Here is a 25,208-nt window from a genome sequence, read left to right as displayed (position 1 = left end):
GCGGGGGGCTGCTTTAGCCCCGCGCGCGCTCTCCCGGCTGGAGAGGTGACGCGCGGCTATGGCAGGAGCCTCCATAGCCGCACGTGACCTCTCCAGCGGGAGAGGGTCGCGGGGCTATGGCGTCTTCGCTCCATAGGACGCACACACATTTCCCCTTCATTTTTGAAGGGGAAAAAGTGCGTCCTATAGAGCGAAAAATATGGTATATACTCACACTGTTAAGTTGCTTCTGGAAACTGCTCACTGAAGGTAAATGACTGCCAGAGAAGATCTCATTTTCACTGCAGAGCTTACAACTTGTCTCACGTTTTGTGTGTGTGTGTGTGTGTGTGTGTGTGTGTGTGTGTGTGTTAAAGAACATGGTGAATAACAAATATACAGGAAGACTGGTCTCATACTGAATATGCTGATACTTAATAAAAGACTTTACAGGACAAGCATACTTAATGGTTAGCATACTCTATGGATGAGGAAATACACAAAATACACCCCACCCAATCCACAAATCCTTGCACTCAGCAAGTAGGACTCATATTGCTGGGTGCAACGATCTGTGCTAGCAGGAATGTAGTATGCAAGGTATACATGCATCCGCTGCATCCCACACAAAACGGGGGATTAATGCCACTGGAGCTGATCCCTACAACCACATTCACATGGAGAAAAATTTAGAATGAGTTGTTCTGCTATCTTTGAACATTTGGCAATACTTTGTAGGCAACATGTCAAAAATGCTATATCGTGAGCACAAACTCTTTATGAAGCATTTTATCCTCCATCCCTGATCCCAAAAGGAATAAAGCTAAAAAAAATCAATTACAGCACTGAAAAGCAATGAAGAACATAAAAAATGTACACTCTGTAACTAGTCCACCACCTTTAATAATATCTTGTTTGATTTTCCTCCTGTAGTTAACTGCAAATAAGTCCCGTATTTCTAAAAGCACCATTATACAGGGCTATATGTATAGCAAGTTCTTCACACCCCACACCCCACATACCTAATCTGAAATGTGCCAATTGATTTAATTGTTTTGTTTTACACAGATTCCTCTCTGTAGCTATTCCAGGAAATGTTTTGAAATATTAAAGTACAGTGGTACCTCGGGTTAAGAACTTAATTCGTTCTGGAGGTCAGTTCTTAACCTGAAACTGTTCTTAACCTGAAGCACCACTTCAGCTAATGGGACCTCCTGCTGCTGCTGCACCACTGCTGAACGATTTCTGTTCTTATCCTGAAGCAAAGTTCTTAACCCGAGGTAATATTTCTGGGTTAGCAGAGTCTGTAACCTGAAGCGTATGTAACCCAAGGTACCACTGTACAAGTTCAAATTAAATACTTAAAATCATTTTTCCATGTAAGAGGGTTATGTGGAAATGCTATGTGAAACACATTAAAATGGGTATGTGCTCATTTTAAAAAATCAATTTATCCCTAGAGATTATGGATGAGTGGAACCAATCCATCACCCCTATGTCCAGTTCATTTTGGATATTCTTCATGTGCCTCCCAAACAAAAGGGTCCAGAGGGTGGCAACACAAGAATGGGCCTTTTCTGCAGTGGTTCCGTGTTTGTGGAATGATCCTGCCAGGAAGGTTTGGCTGGGGCTTTCATTATATACCTTGAGGCGACAGGTGAAAACGTTCCTCACATACCCCTTTCAAATGTGTTTGTGGGAGGGAGTGGGGTAAGGGGCTTATTGGTTTGGCCCCCCCTTTTCTTCTTGTTTTTATTATGCATTTTGTGCTTTTATGTGGCATCTCTATGCTGTCAACTGCCCTAACATGTACGGATGAAGGGTGGTATACATATTTAAGAACAAACTGAAAATAAAATAAAATAAAATAAAATAAAATAAAATAAGGACTTCCACCAAGCACCTGAAATTAACCCTTTTAAACAACTGATCCGTTCCATTCTGGTGAGATATCTAGGTCTCCCTGGGAGTGATGGCACCTAGAGGCCTGCTTGAGGCCCGCTTATTGCAAATGCCACCCTTCCTAACTTACCAAAGTGGAGGGGCAACAAGGAGGACATTCAGTAGGGTTTCCTTTTTCCTCTGAATGTTGCCACATCTGCACAGCAGGACACACAGATGCCTGAAACCATGGAAAAGGAGTTCATCGTGTCTCCAGATACTGCTGTGCATGTGTCTTTAACGTACTATAATATCTAAAGACAATGGGGAACATTTCCCACAATTCCCAGCATTAGTACACTGTGAGCATGAACAACAATGTTAAAGGCATGAGGCCCTACTGAGCTGTTTCCTGGAAACTATCTACCTTCTCCCACAAACACTTTGGTAAGTTTGGGAAATGTGGGATTCCTCTCTTCCATTTTCACTCTACCACTAATAAATGCCCTTATTCAGAAATATGCATGTAGAGTTGGGCTGCCTACACTGTGCGCATCTCATTGATTAGTCAGCATAATCAGATCTGAAAGTATATCTAAGTCTCACTGTGCAGGGGAGGAGGTAATTATCACTTAATCTTGTCAGTATGACCATCTGCTCAGTGCTATACTGTGGTTTCAGCCCAATCACTCAAACAGCACAGCCTCACACCGTAGATGCCAGATCCAGCCATAAGAATCACCCACACAACCCCTATTGGCTCATGTTGTTCCTCAGCCTGACAAAGGTTTGCGCCTGGGAGCAGGGGTTCTTGTTGTGCCCCACCAACTTCCTGTGACAGAACCAGAGGAGGAGGATCACATGAAGCTCAAGTAGAGTCAGTGAAAACTAACAAACTCCCTGTTATTACAATCTGAGATCATGTCCCAGTTGGAGAGGCTAAAGATGAAGGATCACCAATCTTTTTAGGCCAGTGGGACCATTTGGATTTTTCAGTGAATTGCTGTGGCCTCTGGTCATTTCTTTCTTCCCTCCCCTAGACTGAACTGCTGAAGAAAAAAGGCAATTTTTTTGCAAACAGATGCAGGAAAGTATCATTAGGACCTCAGGGTAGAAGTTAAATAGTTTATAGTAAAGTGTTCTGTATATAAAAGAAAGTCAGTCAAGCAAGCAGGACTCCTGAAGGGTGGCAACACCAGTAAAAAAGTGGGAAAAGAGAGTAATGGTGGATGAGGGGAGGTGCGTCAGAAGGAGAAGGGATTCATATACATTAGAAATTTTGTGTTAATGTAACAGCTGTATATGTAACAGCATTTTTGTTTTAAAAATGCTGTTTAAGTTGTCTGTTGTTGCTTTAGTTTTCTGTATACCACTTAGACTTATATTTTATATTAAGTAATATAGAAATAGTCTAAATAAAACAAGATTAAACTGCAATAGTAGTTCATATATCTGTGAAAATCAGAAAAAACATAGTAGAGTTATCTCCATCCACCCCTCTCCCCAATGCTCTTCATCTGAGTTTTGTTAGAACGCTAAACATAAACTTCAATAAGCTCAAAAAGTAAGGTAATTTAATAAAAGAAAAACAGTTTTATTAAGTCCTTATTACTTTCACTTCATTATCTGTTCAATTGGTGGATTATCTAATATCATTAATTTTAACACAGATCAGAGACAATGAATACTGGATTAGTCTTTTAAATGTACGGCATCACCTCATCTTTTGCTAATTCTCTGTCACTTTGCAATATATTTTAGTAATAAAATTCTCAGAGATCATACCCAGAAACAGAAAAAGCAATGGCTGGAAAATGTCAATGATAGGCAACCTTATATTAATATTGTTTAATACTTCTATGGAATTATTTTGCTCATACATAGTAATTAAATTTCAGATGAGAAGAAAGCTGTTAACAATTCCTCCTTCTTACGTACTTTCTTTTTGGATGGGAAAAATAGGAAGCAAAACAAGCTGCTGACACAATTCAATTTTATAGCAGAGTCTCCTTTCCATTCTGCCAATCAACTCTTCATCTGGATTTACTCCTGTATGCATTAGCAATGAGCAAATATAAAAGTCGGTTTCTCAGGTGTCACTCCAAACTGGAAGGCAGTTCTGTCTGACCAGTAGGAGGCAGGTAATAGCAAATAACTTCCTTGAAGGCACTCCTTAGGATGTCACATAGCCCACCTCTTCAGAAACTTTCTTGTCTAAGCAGGAGATGGAAGTGCTTTTATGAGATATATGTGGTTTTTAAAAGAGCTGCTATGAAGAAAAGGAACTGGATATTTTTTTCTAACTAAAGAAGGACCATCTTCTCAGAGTCAAAGTGAAGAAGACCTCACTGTCTCACACAACCCTCATTAATTTGGTAAATTCAGAGTTGGTTAGGTAGGAAAATTTCTCTATGCTAAGACTGTAGAAAGGAGACGGCCATCCAAAGCTCCTCCATTCATTTGTTTAACCCCTTTAAAATCCCTCTAAAGTGGTTTTAGTGGTTCGGCATCTAAAAGAAAAGTCCTATTATCATGATTAGATACTCGGGGTGGTATTCCATTATGTATTTGCACTAGCACAATGAGACCACTTCCCTCCCAAAAAAATCTGTCTTGGAGAGTGGAGGGAAATGCCAGAACAGATTTAGAGGACATGGGAAAGGGAAGGAGCAGAACGTTCTGCTGCTCAAGGAGAAATCCTTGCACCAATAGAACATTCTTCTTAAAGCTATGTTGAGTACAACCCTTTGTTTTCTGCAGAGTAATACTACCATCACCTGTTATGTGTCTGAGAGTTACAACAACCTTATGAGATGACTGCACATTTGGACATCCTAGTCTGCTGCTTAGAATGGAATCTGTGTCTTGGAATAGGGAAAGGATCCTTCTTGTTATTGAGGTGTCAGTGTTTTATATGTTTGTTAATTATTGCTTGAATTCAAATAGTCTGTTTTCAGCTAGTTACTTTATTTGGAACCAGAAGGAAGGGTGATCCAAAGGAGAACCTTACGGAAAATTCTTCTTGATGCCAGAGAACATTATGGTGGTGATCTGTATCCAGAAGAATTTGATGTCCCTCTTGCCAGGGACCAATCACTACCTGGTAGAGTTTGGGCTCACTGCAAGGTTCCATAACCTCTGCAGAACTCTCTTTCTTGTCCCCATTAATTTTATTATTTTAAAATTTTGTAAATCGTACCTTCACACAAATATGGATTCCACAGTGGTATACATAAAAATTCCAAACGTTAACACAACATTAAAACAGACACTGTCAAAACACAATAAAACATCAGAGGCAAGAAACTGACTGCCCGCAATAATCTACAGTACAAATTCAAGCTTTCAATTGAGGGGACAAAATGCATTGTCAAGACGCACTGCTGTTTACTCTGCAGTCATCTTTGACGGTGCACTTGCGTTCAGACTATGATACAAAATGGTCTAGATTGTGCGGCATGGCTATAGTGTGTATGGTTTCAATTTGAAGGCCTTTTGGCCTCTTCCAGATCCATGATTCTATAATTGCCATGACTGACTCACAGCTGCTAGGCAGAAATTTATACCTGTGGTGATGTTTCATCTCATCTCTAACTATTGTTTTTCAGATCTTTTACAAAAAGTTTTGAAGAAACCCTTAGTTCATTTACACACTCTGCCCTGCTTAAAAAAGTTATTTTAAAAAGTTATTCATCTTCAAAAAGTTATTTGATACAGAGATGCATACAGCTGTCACTAAGGAAAGAAACTTTCCTTTGAATTCAAACACTCTTTTCATGCATCACTCACATGTAGGGTAATCATAAGATACTACGGGGAGCATACATGGCTGTGCTGCTGGCACTGAACATGGTGCCCTCAACTGGTCCTATCCCACTGATGTTTATGTACCCCACATGGACATCTGCAAATAAACGTCTGCTTAAGCTGCTTATGAAGAGACACCCATTTGCAGACTTGGTGCTTAACGTGTGAACAGCAATGGGGCAAGGCCAGTGGGAAATGGAACACTGTAGGCACAGTCTTGCTTCCTGTTGTATCCATGATTGCTGAGAATATGAGTAGCATGTGAAAAGGGCTAGAGAAAAAGGGAAATTGATGTCACTCAGGTGACAGGTTTCTTCTCCCCATAATGAACTAGACAACACTGAACTCTTATAGAATGAACAATGACAATACAAGATGTATGTGACCTAAAGCATGATACATAACAGTCATTATCACTGATACCTAGTTGATGCCCAATAACAGAAGTCCATAATTAAGGTCAGCATGTCATTAAAGACACAAACTATGTGATAGTGATAGACCTGTACTGTAAATGCACAACTGTCCTACTTACATCTAAAGATAGGTGTGAGAGTGGTCATGTGGGTGAAAACAGCCAAACACCAATACTAAGAAAGCTCTCACCCCTGCAGTCCATCCCCTTAAATCCCTTCTTCCTTAACCAGGCTCTGAAACAGGAAGTAGGACTAATACATTCTGAGAGATGTCAGTGTGGGAACAGTTTTGTATGACAGAGAGATACTATGACAATATTTTTCCAATAAAGAATAGCATACATATTACAGTTGCCAATAAAATTGTAAAAATAACTAATATAGCCGTATTATAACGATACAGCACTACACAATTCCGCTCTTCAAAGACTGTGTCGTCTCATACTCTTTACATTTAAAAGATACAGTGGTACCTTGGTAGACGAATGGCTTAGTTGTCGAACAAATTGGCTACTGAACGTCACAAACCCAGAAGTGGGTGTTCCGGTTTGCAAACGTTCTTTGGAAGCTGAACGTCCGATGCAGCTTCCGTGGCTTCTGATTGCCGCTTCCAGAAGCCGCACCTTGGTTTTTGAACCGTTCCCGGAGTCAAACAGACTCCTGCAACTGATTAAATTCGAGACCCAGGTACCACTGTATTGTGAAAGTGTCAAGGTAAAAGGACGGGACTACCATACATTCTAAGTGCCCCAATTTAAGTGGGACAAGCATGTTTTCTTTGAAGGTGCCCCAGACTCTGCCTTCATCCTGGGCTGCCCCAATTTCACGTCGCCTGTGGATGGGGACTGTAGAAGCGGCTCCTGTAGCGGCAGAAGCATTGTAAAGGAGCATTTTCTAGCCTTTGGGAAGAAGGTATGAGGCTCTGACAGGACCCTGGAGCCCTTCTGCCTCCTTCCCAAAGCCAGCAAGCATTTACAGGGCTTTGGGAAAGAGGCATAAGGGCTTTCACACCCTGTCAGAGCATCACGGCTCCTTACCTAAGCCAGGCAGAAGCTTACTGGGCTTTGGGAAGGAAGTGCAAGGCCCGCGTCCTGATTTTTATTGGCAGAATGTTGGAACTTATGGACTACTAGTTTTTAAAATAATATCATACCTCCTGGCACATCTTCCTTTATTTAGAAGCAAATATTCTGATTTATACACCTGCTAAGCCACAGTCCTTAGCTTTTAAGATAGTCTATTATTCTCATTAATTTCCAAGGGAATCAGCTTGCTTGAATCTCAGCATTGTATCTTAACTGATTTGTGGACTATGCGGTCAGCTTCTCAAAATTAGAAGGAATGCTGAGTAGAGGAGCTCATAGAGGGAAGAGAGAAAATTAAAAGATTAATCTTTTCACTACTCATTATCATTGTTTACAGCTTTCCATTTATCTCTGTTCAGGTGATAAATAGACTGATCTGTTGCACTTTTGTTATACTCAATTTCTCTGGATAAATAAGCCTTAGTACTTCTTGTATTTGATTGTTTCCTTCAGAGACAAGGCTAGCCAACTTTGCTTGGAATACTTAAATTCTAGAGGAGGAGTTTCTTTTTTTTTTGACTTTGCGCAATCATGCATATTTCAAATTCTGATAGGCTTCTCAAGGGTCCCCATCTTTCTGTTGTGTGTTTTTAACATTGCTTCAAAGTTATTACTGTTTAAGTATTCATTGTTTGTGCAGCTGCTAGCAAGCAAACTCAAACTTTAATCATCATCATCATCATCACAATAATAATAATAATAATAATGATCACAATTCTCAGCAAGAGTAATCTAGTAAATTGAGTGAGATACTTTATATTTCTCAAGAAAGGATTAAGTATACCTTTACTGGAGATTCTTTATGGGGTGACTCTTCCACTGGTATCTGTCACATTTTATTTAGCCTTACTTTTATTTTGTCTAATATTTGTGAGTTTTCCGTATTTACTGCCATGTTGACCTTAGCAAAAATTGTAAACATGGGATTGTAGTCAACTTTTACCCATAGTAGACCCATTAAAATTAATGGCCATGACTAACTTAGGTCTATTAACTTTAGTGGGTCTACTCTGAGTAAAATTTATTTGACTACAAGAAGAGACAACTGTGGAAATCTTCTGGATAGGATGGTCTGTTGTTTGTTTAATATATCAATAGATAATTTGAGATTGAGAACAAAGGTTAGTTCTTATTTTTACAGGGCTTATTTTTGCCTACACATTTGAAATGGGCCTCAACCATCAGAAAAATAATTGTTTTATTGGTTTGGAACAGCAAACAGCCAGAAGTCATCAGTAAAGCACTTGAGATCACTGTACCTTGAGTCCCACCCTCCGTCCCTCACTCACACACACACACACACAGTGCTAGAGACGCTTATAGCACCCTAATGAGAGCACTGGTATAAAGGAAATGAAACTCTTTTACAAGCCCACTGAAATCCACAGTTCCATGAAGTCTTTGTTGGCAACAATCACAAAGGATCTTGGAAGTCATATAAAACCAAAAGTTACCAACGCCAACATATTTAAAAGCACTAAACCAGTCAGTTGCTCCATCTTTTCAAAGAGTCAAATCCTTATTGGTGATCTATATACTCATATGGAAACGGAAGTGGGAGGAGGAATACTTGCATCTTGCTTTATTCAGACACTACAGCCAACAAATGTTTTTCTAACCAGAAATTACCTCCATTTATTTTATCTAGACATATTTATGAAAGATGAAGCTATTTTTTATATATAAAAAAGAAAACAAGCAGTAAGTGTTTCATATTAATGTACAATACTGTAATACATTAGCAATTTTCCATTAGTGCAAGTACATCTATAACAACTCAGCAAGAAAGATATACACCCTCATGGCTCTTTCATTTAAAGACAGAATTACAGGAAAATAAATAATAACTATTTGTTCTGCAATGCAAGAACATCAAGGCACCACTGGGTATCAAACAACCTCAGGGAAAGAAATATACATATCACTGGATATAGCCTGGAAGGAATTTATAAAACTTATTTGAATAACATGCCCAATATATGAACTCCAGAGAATTATTACATGCCTGTGTAATTTAAATATATATTGTGGGTCGCAAAGAACCTTTAAATATTATTAATATGTGTATTATTTAATATAATTCACTTTGATATGCAGATTCCATGAAATACTGCCAGAACAATGCAAGATCTCAAAATGAAGCTAGAAAGATACTGATACTTCGTCAACAACTCATATGCTGAAGACTCTAAACAGCCAATGTTTGCCTGTACTTTTGCAGCTTCATTTTCTATTGTCTTCTGATTTGCTTGCTTTGTTCCTTACCAGCTTGTTCATAATTTCATTTCATTCGTAATTTTATTTGTATGCCACTTTTCCATACACAAAAAAATGTGCTTAAAGCGGCTTACAACAAAGAAAACAGGAATCTATTTCAAAATCAAACAGTACAAAAACAATTTCAGAACAACATAATAAAACAACAGCACAACAGCAAATATAAAAACATACAAAAACAAAATTTCAGTACTATAAGCAAGATTACGTGAATGGCATCCAACAGCAAAAATAACAGCTTGACAGCTTCACCTTGGTTCTAAAAACACTTCTCCCCTGCTGTTCCTCACCTACAGAAGCTTCTTATAAATAAGACTTCCAAAAGCAAAGAGTGGAAGGTTGGAAGTGCCATCTCGATGTGTGCGTGCATGTGCATTTGGGTGCACGCTGTGGGTGTTCAGCCGGGCGACCCAATGAGTTATGAGTGTGACGTCGCACAGAGCAACATGGGCACAATCTCCACAAGGGTTCAGCCTAGTTGCTGCCGCAGTGCCAGAGTCAACAGAGGCAAGGCAGCAGGCAGTGGTGGGCGGAAGCCGAGCAGCTTGCAAGCAATGTGACATCACCCACAATCTGGGGCTCAACTGATGTTTGCTCCAATTCAGTGGTAAAGATTGGGTTTCCCAGGGTAAAGTGGTGGGACAAGCGCAAATCTGGATGAGCCCCAAGCTCAAAAAACAAGGAGCAGAATATATATAATCATTATCATAAATGTCAATCTGCCTACTTGTAGAAGTGGTACATTAAAAACTGTACGACTATCGGAAAGCTGTTTCTTATGTACACTATTATTAACCAGCACATAAAATGTGCAGAAAACAACTATGGGTAGTGTTCAGCTTAGTTTTGCTCTAAGTGAACCCACTTAAAGTAATGAACATGACTAAGTTTGAGGGCCTTCTCGGTAGTGGCACCTGCCCTGTGGAACGCCCTCCCAGCAGATATCAAGGCAATAAACAACTATTTTACTTTTAAAAGACAACTGAAGGTGGCCCTGTTTAGGGAAGTTTTTAATGTCTGACGCTGTATTGTTTTTAATATTCGGTTGGAAGCCGCCCAGATTGGCTGGGGAAACCCAGCCAGGTGGGCAGGGTAATAATAATAATAATAATAATAATAATAATAATAATAATAATAATAATAATAATTATTTTCCTTTCAATAGGTGTACTTTGAGTATAGTCTAATGCTACCCTATGGCAATAAAAAAATTAAACTATTTTTAATTCAAATGTGTACCTTGTGCACTTTGAAAGTTAGAGTCTCCCTGCAGAAAGATAAATAATTCATACCTAAAAATGTGCCATGTTGATCACACCATATGTGACTACACATTTGAAAAAAATACCTTCAATTTTTTTTAAAAAATGTAATTAATATTAGACATATGCTGCATTTTAGTTTCAATAATACTTAGACCACCACTCGCCCACTCCCAGCAAATGTACAGACTAAAAAAATTGGTAGTTTGTTTTTCAGTTCTCTCTATAAATAATATAAAATAAAATAACTCCTTCCATTGGCATAGCTTAGGACATACAGATGTAAATATGGACAGCATTCTTTTAAAAATAAAATAACCTCTTGGAAGCAACAGCTTCTCTCCTACCCCTCAATTTAGCATGTGCACGCACACACACACGCACACACACACAAAAAAATACTGCTAAGATTTTGAGAAGAAGCAACAATACACCAAATAACTCTATTGATAATGATTTATTATTTGTTCACCAGCAATAGTGTAAACATGCTGAAGTCAAGTCAGCATCCCAATGGCAAGTTCTTCCCCGCTCTCCATACAGGCTGCAAGGCTTGGGATGTGTTGGTATCTAAATCCCCGCTATCACTCACAGCCACCACATATTCTATTGCATTTTCATGCAAACTACAGGCAATAATCATGTGTTCAATCCACATTATGATGGCCATATTAAATGTTATTGCATTCACTTTGAGACTATGTTAGTAATGCATGCAGAAAGGGGTTTTAAAGGTCTACCAGTAAAAGCAGTGGGGTGGGGTAGCAAAACCTAATAATAGTTTTCTAGCATTTTAATCAACAGCTTGATTTAAGGGCTCAGATTATGAAACAGCTTTCCCTATGAAGTGTGGCTGACCCCTTCCCTCACTATTTTTCACACATTATTGAAAAACTTTTAATACCAGACAGCTTTTATTTTTTGAAGGCGGCAATGTTTTTATGCATCTTCAACTGCTGACCCAGGGTTTTTTTGTTTTTTGTTTCGCAGTTAATGTTGTATGTGTTAAAGACTCCCCTGAGTTTTACACCAGAAGGGTGAGATATGCATATTTTAACTAATAAGAGCCAACTGAAAAATTAGAAGCCCCATGAGGAAACTGCCCCAAATCTCCTTTGCATGGTAGAGCTCCTTATGGCAGATTTAACACATGAAAGCTGCTTTAAATATGTTTTAACATAAACACATGGAAGTGTTCCCCATGTTAGAAACTGTGCAGAAAGTCTCTCCATGTGAACCCAGTGATGGCAGCTTCCAGGTGATCACCAGACTGCAGGCAGTGATCACCATTTCCCCAGCATCTACAGCAGTCCAGGTGAATCAGTGGTGGCTGGATAATGCCTTTGCAATTTATATTAAATGTGAATTGTGGCCAAGGACATATTAAAATAAGCTTGCAGTTAAATTTCAACTATACTAGCCCCAACTTTACACCCATTATGCAACATTCAAAGACTTCTGATCAAAGCTGTTAAATGTAGTATAATACTTCACACTAATGAATTGCTTTGTGTACGTCTCCAATAAGATTACATCAAGATGCTTTCACTTAGATATCTTACAAGCAACAATGAGATTTTTCAGTGCCTTTGAGAACATCTACACTTTTGTAATGCCACACAAAGGAATGCATCGAACAAAAGAAAAAATGGTAATTATACTTTAAATTATTATGCTACAACTAAAATGCCTTGCATAACATCCTCGTTATAGACAAGGGTTAACAGGAGAAGAGGGGCAAAACTCTCTCTACAGCGGTACTGGTTGCATTTAGTTAAGACCATTGCAAAAAGTTTGTAGGCACAGTCCTATCATTGAATTACATTCACTGGATGAGGAGAGGACTCCAAATAAACTTGTTACACCAGCAGGATGCAGAGATACACTATCATAACTGATTTATGCCAAGGAATATGATTAAAATCCTATAGTCAATGAAAGATCAGTCCCACTCCAAACACTGGTGTAATGCTCCACATATAAAAGTTGTGTTTCACCACTGAAGTCAGTGGGAGTCCAAGATTACTACCCTGGTCATAATGGAAGGTGGCATTCAGAACAGCTTTACAGCCAGTCATAGCAAGCTAGTAGTAATACATAAGATCCAGAACAATCAGTGCTCAGAATGAAGTAGTCAACTGTGCATCTAGAAAGGAAGCTAGAATGTAAACATGAAGGCAATGGTCTAAGGCTTATTCGGCAGATTAAGAGGTGCTGCTGCTGCGAAGGATGCTTGGCCCTTAAAACTATGGCTAAGCGATCAGAAGGAATAAATATGAAAGTTTTAAAAATCTTTGCTTCTGAAAAGATTTTCTCTATTCTAACAGGAGCAACTTGCAGCAAGAAGTAAAGGAACAGAAACAAAACAAATGATGCCTTGTGCCTTTAACAGCTGTATGTCTGGCACAAATTAAACAAGCCAAGCCTTTTCTAGTATGGAAATACAATTATGGGAAAGTTTCACCAGTTGACATTCTGTCAAACATCTGATAACTTGTGTGCAACGTATCACTTATTTTGGGACTCCCCACATTCTGAATGCTAGGGGGAAATGCCAAAGTTGATTTTTTATAAATTAAAAAGTTCATTTTGATAAACTTGAATCAAACTACCTCCTTTTTAAACAGAAATTTCCAAGCACTGTAAAGAAAACACATCTGATATATCCAGTGATGTACACACACTACCCGCTAAAGCATCTGAAAGCATAAGCAACAGCTCCAATCTCCTGGGATACTACTGGTGTGATAAGCCAGCCAACTGCATGAACTGAGGAGGGGCAGGAGAGCGGAACAAGGTCAGAGATGAAAATAACAAGCAACTACTGAGAACTTGGGGCAGTGCGGCAGAATGGGATGATGGAGAAGAGCAAAACTGAGTTCGTGGGTGAGATGAGGTGAAACTGGGGACTCCATGGCTCTCAGCTCATTCTCTTAACCATCACTATGTATACTAGCTTTTGAGTAAACTTTTAAATAATTGAATCACTTCATTTATTCATTGGGGGGAGTCCAAACAGCTTGCTTAAAAAATGCTGTGGCTCAGCAGAAGTTTTTAAAACCTCTTGCAGTTACACCCAATTATTAGTCTGCATTTTCTTGGATGAGCATTCATACAGCCATAAATATTAATAACTGAACTTTCTTAAAGCTTGTCTTCAGCTGTTCCATCATATTATCAGCAAACAAGATGGTATGTTTTAATATTACTTAGCCATCTGAATAAAAGACTAAACACCTTTTGGGGATTTGACAGATCATTTACTAAAATACAATGAGCCCTCTACTTACGGAACCCAGTTGTCACAAAACTGTGAGCAAGCTTTAAAGTAATAATGGCTGTTTCTTGCATGACGAATCTAATACTGTCAAAATCATATTTGCCTTTTTTTTTCTTGAATTATCAAGGAAGCTAAAGTTAGGAAAACAATTATCTCTACATAGATGAGCTGTCAGAAACAAACTGAAGGAATTCTATAATTTTACTTGTACCATCAGGTTCGATAGTTCAGTGCAGTAACCCCAGATGCTCTGCAAAGAGAGCAAACCAGATACCACTACAGTCTTCTAGCAAAACCCTTTGATACTTGAGAATTCACAACCCCCACGTATGCAGATATAATTTGATGAGTGTTTCTGCAAGTACCTGAGACCAGTTGATTTCAAAGCATGCACACATTTCGTCAACTGGAGCCTCTCTGGAGGCTGCGAGTGAATCTTAGTTTGCATATATTATTAGCATAATACATTTGTTTTTCCGCAATATATGGACAGGACGTGTTGATGAGCAACATGAAACTTCAGGGGTTTTTTCCCATTCAAGAATGGTGCTTGCATTCCAGTCTTCTCTTCCCTGCTATGCTTTCTGGTGCCTTTAAGGGGCAAAAAGGCAGCTCTTCTGTCATTCCACTGTCCTGGGATACTTCATTAATTTTGGGTTGCTGTACCTACACAGCTTCTTGCCTTGTTATCCTTCAGTCATGCAGCTTGCCGAGGGGTGGGGCACAGATCCTTGAGGGCTAGGATGGAAGCATTATTATTCTCACAAGGCCACGACCTTCTTCTGCAGACTGGAACATTAGCTACCTTCTCTGACATAAATGTGATGCTTGGCACAGGGGGGAAATTAATTTCTATCTGTCCCTTCAGTGACAGCAATTTCTAATTTATTCTGCCTTCACAAAATAGAGAACATATACAGAATTATAATCAACCTTTTTTAAAACCAAAGAGTAAAAACACATTTTGATTTTTGAAATTCGGAGCTCTTCCATAGTTTGCTTCTCACTGTGACTTTAGCTTCAAGTTGGAAGCAAAAGAAAGCGGCAGTTGAGGGAACTGGACCTGGAAAATCTAAGAAACTTTCAACCTAATTCCTATAACACAAAGTGGGGAAGTTTGGGGAAGTCCATTGACACAAAAGGGTTCACCAGGAAAATAGTCCTTAATATTTTCAATACTTAGTCCTGTTTCATGACAAGTAATTCAGACTTATCCCAACCCCACTTCCTGATCATTAATAATTCTTATCAAGTCCTGCCCAGTGTTCCAGTGCAACCTATCCTGCATGCAGAGTACCCAGTATGCTGATCATGAGATTATAAAAAACTTGTAAAGTATTTTATGAAATAAGTACATGTTCCCGTAACTGATGCCTCATATCCTAGAGAAGGAAAATATGGATTCGGTATGCTTCAGAAAGGCCACAGCTGATAACATCATTATAAGAACTGTGAATAACTAATGATGATGGAATGTAGAGAAGCAGTTAAATACACGTGGGAGGGGGAACTAAGAGTTGATACTGAACTGCAAGGAAACTAAATTTGTAACTAAATTGTAACAAAAAAAAAAGTGCTGCAAAATTCAGAATGGTGCAACATACGTTAAATAGCTAAGCTTTGATTTGAACATGATTCCAAAAAGTACAGATCAATACAATTCATACGGGAATTGGCAAAGAATGCATTCCTCAAGCATCTCTATATGACAATATAGATTCTTCACACAGAATGCAGCAAATTAAATCATTTATCCATTTGCTAAATTAATTTACCTGGTTTTCAATTGATACCTTTGTCACTTAGTATGTGCCACATTACAAAGGTTCATATGTATGGATTAATTTTGCTGAGACAAACCATCTTTTTAATTTACTTTTTGCTTTTGTTATTGCTGTGTGGGGTGTTTTTTTTTGGAGGGGAGCTACATTTAGCTGGAATGAGGACATTAGATATAAATGTTAGTTGCATAATCTTTAACAGGGTCTCAGGAGTATATCCACCAGTATTAATTGTGTTAGCTAAATAGAAACTGAAGATTGAGATACAGGATTCATCTGAATATCAGTTTTTGGGGTTGAGGGCAAAACAGCACAGATCTGGTTGACCAGTTGCCAACTTTGGTAATATAGTTTAAAATAAAATATTATCTGATCTAGCAGGGATCTACTTCTATGCTTCTTCAAACTTGGCCAGACAGGTCCAGATATTACAAAGCTTGTTTGTTGCTACGGGTCAGGAGTTTCTCTAAGTTGTGTCCTGTAGCCTAGTTTGGGGCCTGCACAGCTGCCTGAAGCCTTATTATCATTGTTTTGGAGCTCTTCTCCAAAGTAGATTCTCCAAGAGGTGAAATGTTAATGATACAACTTGGTTAAAGTTGCCATCTCTTAGCCACTATAATACAGTCACTTCTACTTCTGGAAAAGAGATGTCAATCAAAGCAAGTATGTTGTGTTTGAGCTAGGGGTATGCAAAATATTTGGATAGATCCAGAACCAAAGCGGGACAGCTTAAGACAGATTATGGGCTTGTTTGAATCAAGGCAGGATGCCCAAAGCACCCTGAACCAAAGCAGAGACCATCAAAGCACCTCAAACCATAAAAGAGTTGGATTTTTTTAATTAAAAAGATGCTGCGATTTGTCTGCAAAAACTGAAACATTTCCTTCCAAGATTGCTATATAACCACAGTGAGGAGAGGTGTGGAGGAAATCTCTTTTGTATAGGACAGGTCTAGCTTCTAATGAGAAATATTTATTTTATCGGGGTCTCCAATCACACACTTTTGGGGAAGTGATGCTAAAGTAATCACCTTCTTCTTGTCTGTTCTATTCTCTCCTCTCTACTTGCTCTATACAGGTGGTGTTTGCTTGGGGAAAGCTGGATATTCAAGTTATTTTATCTTTGTGTCACTACTCCTATCCACTCATCATTTACTTCCTGTGGATTCTGATGCCAACTGAGTAGAACACAAGGCTGAAGTTTCTGCCTAAGAAATAATAAATTTATAGATGGCTCTTTTTTGGGAAGGGAGGATAAAATTTTAAATGTGTCCAAAACAAAAACCCTGAACAAGTTTGTCTCTGATTTGGAAAACTTTATCCACCCAGAAGGAAATTTCATTCATTTCTGTTGAAAAGAAAAAAGCTAGCATTTTTTAGTTTTCATTTTTTCTGAATCAAAATTTGGACCCCAAGCTGAACCAGATAGCCTTTGAACTGCTTCAGTTCAAATAATTATTTTTTCAAAGGATCTCAAACTTTATAGTTGATCCACACACCTAATTTGAACTGTGGTGCTTCTTTATATATTTTTTGTGAGCAGCAAGGAATAAGGTGATAGTTCTGAACAACTGAAAGATATAATGTGCTCTTCTTTCAACCACTTCTAAATGCTATTTGATGTTCTTACTCATTGTCTTGTTTTACAAAGTATTTGTCAGATATGTGCAATTAAGACCACCTACTCACTCCAACAAACCTTATGTGATTTTGAAAGAGAATTGTGTCTGCATTCTTATCTATTCCACTCTGCTTTGCCTACACATAAATAAGTATCTAGACATCAACCTGTTGTAATTATATCTTTTCAACTTTTACAAATCTTAAAGAGTTAAGGGAAAGAAAACATTTCTATTTTGGACTGAAGAGAAAGCTATTTGTTTTTCAGTGTGCCTGAAAACATCCCATTGGTAGCAAAATGGATATCCTTTTGTAACCCCAACAAGAGACTTCAAGGGCTGACAAGCTAAGGTTTGGTTGCAACATCAAAACCAGAAGGTGACACTAGTAGGTAGCTGCCATAAAATATCAGACAATATTTAGAATTCACAACCACATTAAGATATGAAAAGGTAAGCAGACAGGGAAGTAGCTGGGGTAGCCAACCCTGCCCTATATCATGGTTAACCCATGGGCCAGAGCAACCAGTATGCTGACAGAAGTGGCCTCCACACCCTAGCAGCTTTATCTGCCAATGTGAATGTTAAGTGCTCTGCCTGATCTTTAGAAAGTTATCTTTAAAGAGAAGACTTGGGGTAGAATTCAACGTAGCACTAAGTGAACCTTCCATCAGCTGAATACTTTAGGCTTGCACAATGGAATGTTCTTCCTTGTACAGTGGTGCCCCGCAAGACGAATGCCTCGCAAGATGGAAAACCCGCTAGACGAAAGGGTTTTCCGTTTTGGAGGTGCTTCGCAAAACGAATTTCCTATGGGCTTGCTTCGCAAGACGAAAATGTCTTGCGAGTTCCTGCGGGGTTCCCCCCCCCTTTTTCCCAAGCCGCTAAGCCGCTTATCAGCTGATCCGCTAAGCCGCTTAACAGCTGATCGCTAAGACACTTATCAGCTGATCCGCTAAGCCGCTTAACAGCTGATCCGCTAAGCCGCTAATCAGCTGATCCACTAAGCCGCTTATCAGCTGATCCGCTAAGCCCGCTAAGGCGCTAATAGCGCTAATCCGCTAAGCCGCTAATGGGCTTGCTTCGCAAGACGAAAAAACCGCAAGGCGAAGAGACTCGCGGAACGGATTCTTTTCGTCTTGCGAGGCACCACTGTACACCATCTAAGGGTTCAAGGGTTCTCCTAACCTTCTGGATTTGGAGAGGGTACAAAAGACACAGGCAGGGAGAGAAGAACAAGCGGAAATTCTTTTGCTGACAGGATGTGGTAACGAAATATCACCACCAGTGCTTTATCTCCCTATCTTTGCCATATTTGATGTGCCCCACATGTTTCATAAGTAATAGTATAAAGAGATACTGCAAGTGATAAAACATACAATATATAAAAGAAATAATTTTAACTGAAAACTACCTGTTGGCAACCATGGATCTGATGAGGGCTTTACCAATGTGTTCACTTGATCCCAGTTAAGGTCATCATCATCAGACTGACTATATCCACATGATGCAAAAGGTTCATCGAATGAACAGCCACCTGTTAAAAAGAAAAGAAATAAAATAACTTGAATGCATTCTTTGACTCCTGCATTTTCATTTTAATTCCCTGCTTGCAAATCTGTTACTACCTTGAACATCACAATAGAACAAGTTCCCCCCAATGAACCCAGCATAAACTTGTTTCCAAAATATCATTAATTTTAATTACAAATAAGTCAGTGGTTGCTAGCGTCAGATATGAACGATATCAGCATATCATATGCCTTTGCTTTTATAAGGCAGCTTATTATCCTGGAATTCTTAAAACTCATTTCTATCATATGGACAGGCCCACTCCAGTAACCAGAGTAGGAATTTACGGGTGTTAAATCCCTGCAATCCCCAGAATGTAGATAGTCACTGTATGAGCCACATCCACAGTGAGGGAATGGGGGCAGGAGGGAACTTGGGATCTGGCAGAAAAGGATTATTTTCTTATTATGATGGAGATGTGCTTGACACATATGTGTCAATGTCTGCCGTCTATGCACTGCAATCATGTAGTTTGTCAGAAGGATCTATAATCAACATCAGAAACTAAGTTCACACTCAGTGTTGAGTTATTTGCTGCTTTTAGTATGGTACCAATGCACTATAATACTCCACCTATAGCCATTACACATGCTAGTTCAAATACTCAAGCAAGTTCAACAATTGGTTTGTGTAACCCTGAGGTGAAATTAGTTTACACATTTTCTACAATGAATCACACTTTCTTTTTCTACTTAAATGTAGATGGAACATCCAATGTCTTGCTAGCATATAAAGTCACCCTACCCGTATGCAACTCCCAATAGCTGGTTTTGTCTTCAGTTTCTATCTTGTTATTCTATAAATTTAATCTAGAACTTCGGTTCAAAAATTCTTTGGTTCACAATAACTGGTTCACAATACCAGCAAGTGTTAATTAATAAATTATAAGAATAACATTTTCACAAATTATAGTGTTGATGTGATCAGAAAAGGTTTCCCAACCATGCTAGTGTTTGGTTTAACTAGTATACTGCACTCTTCAGGAAGGCTATCCCCACTTGTCAGGCTTCAAAAAAACAAAAACTTTTCCCAAGCCTAAGTCCTGGTGGAGGTGGATAGTGTGTGCATACATGTCAAGAGGTGTGTGTGGTGGATGCATGTTTGTAATGTGTGTGCTGCGCACAACAGTTTCCCCAGTTTGCAAGTATGCCAACTGGCCAAAAGAGGTTGGTGGTTTCACTGCTATATACTGCTTTATGCTAAAAAATAATGAAATGGGAATAAAATACTACTAAGAGCTATGACTAAGAAAAGGAACAGGAATGGCTAGTTGAACTATACTCGCACATTAATACTCTTAATGTGAGATATGAGAAACGACTCATCTGGGAAGCAAACATTAATCATTAATTTTTTCAACATTCATCCAAACACTTTCTTCTTCACTTAAATACCACCATCTGTTTTCCTTTATAATAAACCTCACAAACATATTGCATATGCCCCGGTGGAAGACAGATAGGTCATTTTCACACAGTTATAAATTGTGTTGTAAGGAAGAGTCTTGTTTATTTTCTCTGAATGTTTCAAGGGAAATTAGCAGTCCTGGACACTGCATCTTTCTTGAACACTCTTGACTGTACCCACCTCAATTAAAAATCACACTGTAATAGTAAGCTCATTAAAGAACTCATGGTTCTTACTCAATATTTCACCTCGACAACAAAATATAATTTGTCTCAGATAGGAAGAATGAGATAACTTTTGAAATCAAGGAAATCTCCTCAACAGCTTATAGTTTGCTATTATTTTGTGTCTGGGAATTTTAGAATATGAAAGAAAAGCTAGTTCAATAAAACTAAAAATATGTATTTTTTAATGGATGGATCAGTGAAATTACATCCCTTGTGCTAAACCACAGAAAATATATCAAGAATGAACTCTGGAAAAACCCTATGGTTGCCATATCTAGGAAATATAGGTACCACTTATTTCATTGACTATTTATCTGTAACAACCTGGTGCTAACTATGCAGGCTTTGATGTGCACACACTGTGTGTAGAAGGGCAAGAGCACAGTTCTGTTACGTCCTGTGGAAGCCTCCATACAAGGGGGTTATAGCTACAAGAGGAAACATTATACCCCAACATAATACAACAATATATGACTACCTAATTCATATATTAGTAACAGTAAATCAAGCAAAGGATAGTGCATTGGAGAACAGCAGCAACCAGCCTATTCACCCTTCCTTTGGTTCTCCCACTTCCTTATGCCACTCCCATATGCTACATTTAATTAAGGGTTGTGATAAAACTGAGCACTGGTAAACAAGGAAATCAACTGAAATCAGGTGCAAAATTGCTCGGGTTGAGAGAGAGAGAGCAAGTGTGTCATGCCATTTTTAAAGATGGCAACACAACCTTTTTAAAAAGATGTTATGCCTTTAATCACCCTCCTGTGTCCAGTGAAACACCCAGACATTGCTGTATCCCAGATATTTCTCCCTACATGTTCAGGGGCATTTTAGACTGGTTCTTCTATTGTTGAGCTTTCATCAATTGTACTGCAGTCAGTAAATGTGGATATAATGTGGATATAATGGAAAATACTCTATTCCAACTGTTTCTCACATGGGGGCATTCAAGTTGTTCTGTTTTAATAAATGTAACCACCATTCCATTTCTCATCTCATGAGTTTTCTTTGTGGGTACATGAGTAAGGTCAACTGAACAGGTGCTTCTTACACGACCATCACCCCTGATCTTCACCAGGTGCTGAAAATATGGGAAGGAGCAATACTACTGGCCACACCTATGTTATTCAGGTATGTAAGCAGTATAGCAGCACATTGAAGTATGCCAGTGCAATATCTTAAGTGCATGTCTGATATAATGGATTCATGCTCCTTATTGATTGAATGATGGCTCAAGTGGTTTGAAAGAGCTGGGATTTAAGAAAGTTTCTTTTAACTGTATTAAGTTTACAGTGAGGCATAAAAATCCTTAACTTTTTGCAATTATGATTGGAGGAAGAGGCGCAGCATTCAAACTAGTACCATTGAAGGATTTTAAGTGTCACATCCATGTCAAACAAACTAATCTCCAAACAACATACCATTATATATAAAACACAGAAAACAAAAACAAAATAAAGGCATAATTGAGCATAATAAAATCAGAACATAACAGAGCGCATCAAGAATACATGCAGACAAAGAACATACTCATATTGAATGGTTTCAGTTTGTAAAAGAAAGGAACTGTGATCAAAGCCTCACACTTCTGCCAGATTTGACACCCAAAGTAGAAATAGAGAGGAAACTGCATTACTATAAAGGAAATGAATATCAAAGCAGTCTATGTGGAGCCAATTTTTTTTCCGTCCAAAAGAATGAAAGCTATGTAAAATATTAATAAGCTCAGGTACATGCTTCAATTAAGAAGTTGAGCTACACCTCTAAAACACCAGCTGGAAAACTTTAAAGTAAACTCTATCATTTGCAAGATTCGGATCTAATACATAGATGACAGAATGATCTAACATATGCTTTGGAATTGCCCCAAATTACCAAAAATCTGGACGGCTGCCAAAACAGTACACATTATTACATCAAAGCCAAGGCATTGGAGTAGTCTCCCCCCCACACACACACCAACAGACAACACCACACTAAACATACATAATAAAACACACACAAACAATTATTTATACTTATACTAAAGCTATTATCAGGTGTTGTAACACAGACCCATCTGAGACCCTTATGTAAGGTTTATTTAGATAAATAAAACGAATACCATTCCATTGACATAGGGTGGATGAGCATGTGAGCCAAGGCGCACAGAACTCTTTTCTCATGCTAAACTATTATAGCCAAACTTAGCTAAACTGAGCAATGTGCATGTGAATTATTATACATTCATACTGCCTGATTGTCTTAATCTTTCCCCTAGCTTTATTGAAAAAGCATGATTTCACACCCTTGAACAGGACTTAGATGAGATACATACATTTGCAATAAGCAATGTATTATTCCCAATCCCTATGTTTGCTAGGGAATATAAAGCTATTAAAACAGTTTCCATCTGAGCATTGTAGGTTAAAATATCCATGTTTAACTATTCATTACAAAACTGAGTAAAATTACCAGTTAATGCAAGCAGCTCCCAAAAGATGATATAAAGAAAATTTTAAAAGAGTCATCTATTAAAAGAGTTCATTATCTCATATTCCCTAGCTATTCTATAAATTGGGATTTACAGATTTTAGCTGTCTTAGATATTTAAAGTAAAAATTTAAATTTTACTTATTTTGCAGGTCCAAAAAGCTAAGTCTACAAAATTCTCCTATATTTTTGGGTTGTATGAATATCTGTGGACCAACTTATAAGGTTGATTTTGCTTCATTCATATATTCCCCCCTGAATTCTAACATTCAAAAGCAGCAAGTACTTAAAACTTTTCAAGCTATCAATATGAAGCTATATTTCATATTCAGTATAAAATCGATAGAGAATCACACAATGATAGATATGTAAAATTGGAAGGGACCATGAGGTTCATCTAGGCCAACTTCCTGCAATACAGTGGTACCTCTGGTTACGAACTTAATTCGTTCCGGAGGTCCATTCTTAAGCTGAAACCGTTCTTATCTTGAGGCGTGCTTCCGCTAATGGGACCTCCCGCTGCGCGCGCATCTCTGGCGCGCAATTTCCGTTCACATCCTGGGGCAAAGTTCGCAACCAGGAGCAGCTACTTCCGGGTTAGCGGAGCTTGTAACCTGAAGTGTTCATAACCAGAGATACCACTGTACAGGAATCTTAACTATCCATAATAGATACTCATCCAACCTCTGCTTAAAAACCTCCAAGGAAGACAAGTCCACCACCTCCCAAGTAAGTTCATTCCATTGTCGAAAATCTCTTAACATCAGGAAGTTTTTCCTGATATTTAGTCAGAATCTCCTTTCTTGTAACTTGAAGGCATTGGTTCAGGTTCCACCCTTCATAGCATGAGGGTAGTTTAAAGCTTGCCCCATCTTCCATGTGACAGACCTTTAAGTATTTAAAATGGCTATCGTATCTCTACCCTACTACCTCAATTGTTCCTCATAAGGCTTGACTTCTAGACCCTCAATACCTTCATCCAAGTCATTTACACAGGCCCGACAGAACCCTGTGGCATCTCACTTGTCCCTTTTCCCCAGTATGTGAAGGAACTATTAGTGAGCTCTCTTTGGGTTCTGTTGGTCAACCAGCTACAAATCCACCTGAGTCTAGCCCTCATTTTACCAGCTGTCAGCAAGAATATCATGGAAGACTTTGTCTTTTTGAGTATTTCTGACCATGGCTCTCACCCAGCAGTTCCTCCAGCTTTTTGAAATCAGCATTCAAGTCCAGAGTGTGTGTCCGATTGCATGCTTTCCCTTGTCTGTGTATAATGAAACCCAAGAGGACATGATCGTTTCCTCTCAAGGTTCCCAGTATTTCCCCTTTGTCAATCAGTTCCTCCCTGTTGGTGAGGACCCCCTTGTTTCTTCATCCATCTTCTGGGAGATGAAAATGACAGTGAAAAAACTCATGAATTTGTTGGCCCTTACATTCATGGCAGAGTTTTAGTTCCAACAGATATCAAGGTAGTTGAAGTCTCCTGTGATTACTAAATCTTTCCTTTTGGAATGTTTGGTAATTTGCTCTAAGAAGGCATCATCCAAGTCTTGAGTCCGGCCTGGAGGACTATAGCAGACCACCCACAGTAATGTCACTGTTGTTTCCCTTGCCTACAATTTTTACCCATATACACTCAGATCTGTCTTTCATTTTCCAGCTCACGGATCTCTCCACAAGTGTGCACACCCTTTACAGATAAGGCTCCTCCTCCTCCCTTCCTATCTGGTCTATTCCTTTTGAACAGGTTACATCCTCAATTGCTACATTCCAGTCATGAGTCTCATCCCACCACGTTTCAGTAATGCCTATTAGGTCATATTTGCTATCCTGTATTAAGAGCTCATATTCTTTTTGCTTGTTCCTCATACTCTGTATATAGGATAGAGACAACTGAAACCACAAGTCATTCCCTCAGCTGCTTCCTTTTTGTAGTTTCCCCACCCTTTAGCAGGTTTCTGGAGCACCACCTCAGTTTCCTGTGCATCAATGAAGCTAGTATCCAGAATACCAGGTGCTCCCTGTCATCTGTAATATTGTCTCTTTCCACCTCAATATATAGTTTAAAGCGCTCCTGATCAGATTCATGTGACTCTTAGCAAACACATTCTTGCCAACTCTTGCCAAAAGCCCTTCCTCAA

At 38.8% G+C, this 25,208-nt stretch overlaps 1 protein-coding gene and 1 long non-coding RNA gene across 13 annotated transcripts in view; one reads left to right on the top strand and one right to left on the bottom strand.

Moving 5' to 3' along the window:
* The window catches only part of PTPRM (protein tyrosine phosphatase receptor type M), a 408,835-nt gene that overhangs the window by 270,920 nt on the left and 112,707 nt on the right, over positions 1-25,208 (bottom strand). For all 12 annotated transcript variants that reach the window (XM_053396503.1, XM_053396505.1, XM_053396504.1 and 9 more), the window contains exon 2: positions 18,801-18,923. In XM_053396503.1, the coding sequence (XP_053252478.1) occupies positions 18,801-18,923 (123 nt within the window). The remainder of the gene's footprint in view (positions 1-18,800; positions 18,924-25,208) is intronic.
* Positions 1,912-13,691, top strand: LOC128417607 (uncharacterized). The gene is made up of 3 exons (XR_008331503.1): positions 1,912-2,307; positions 12,236-12,358; positions 13,335-13,691. It is a non-coding gene; the product is annotated as an uncharacterized LOC128417607 (long non-coding RNA).

The sequence above is a fragment of the Podarcis raffonei genome, chromosome 7 (genome assembly GCF_027172205.1).
Source record: "Podarcis raffonei isolate rPodRaf1 chromosome 7, rPodRaf1.pri, whole genome shotgun sequence".
Taxonomy (NCBI): Eukaryota; Metazoa; Chordata; class Lepidosauria; order Squamata; family Lacertidae; genus Podarcis; species Podarcis raffonei.
Note: the sequence above shows the minus strand (reverse complement) of the source record. Positions and strands in the feature narration are given on the sequence as shown.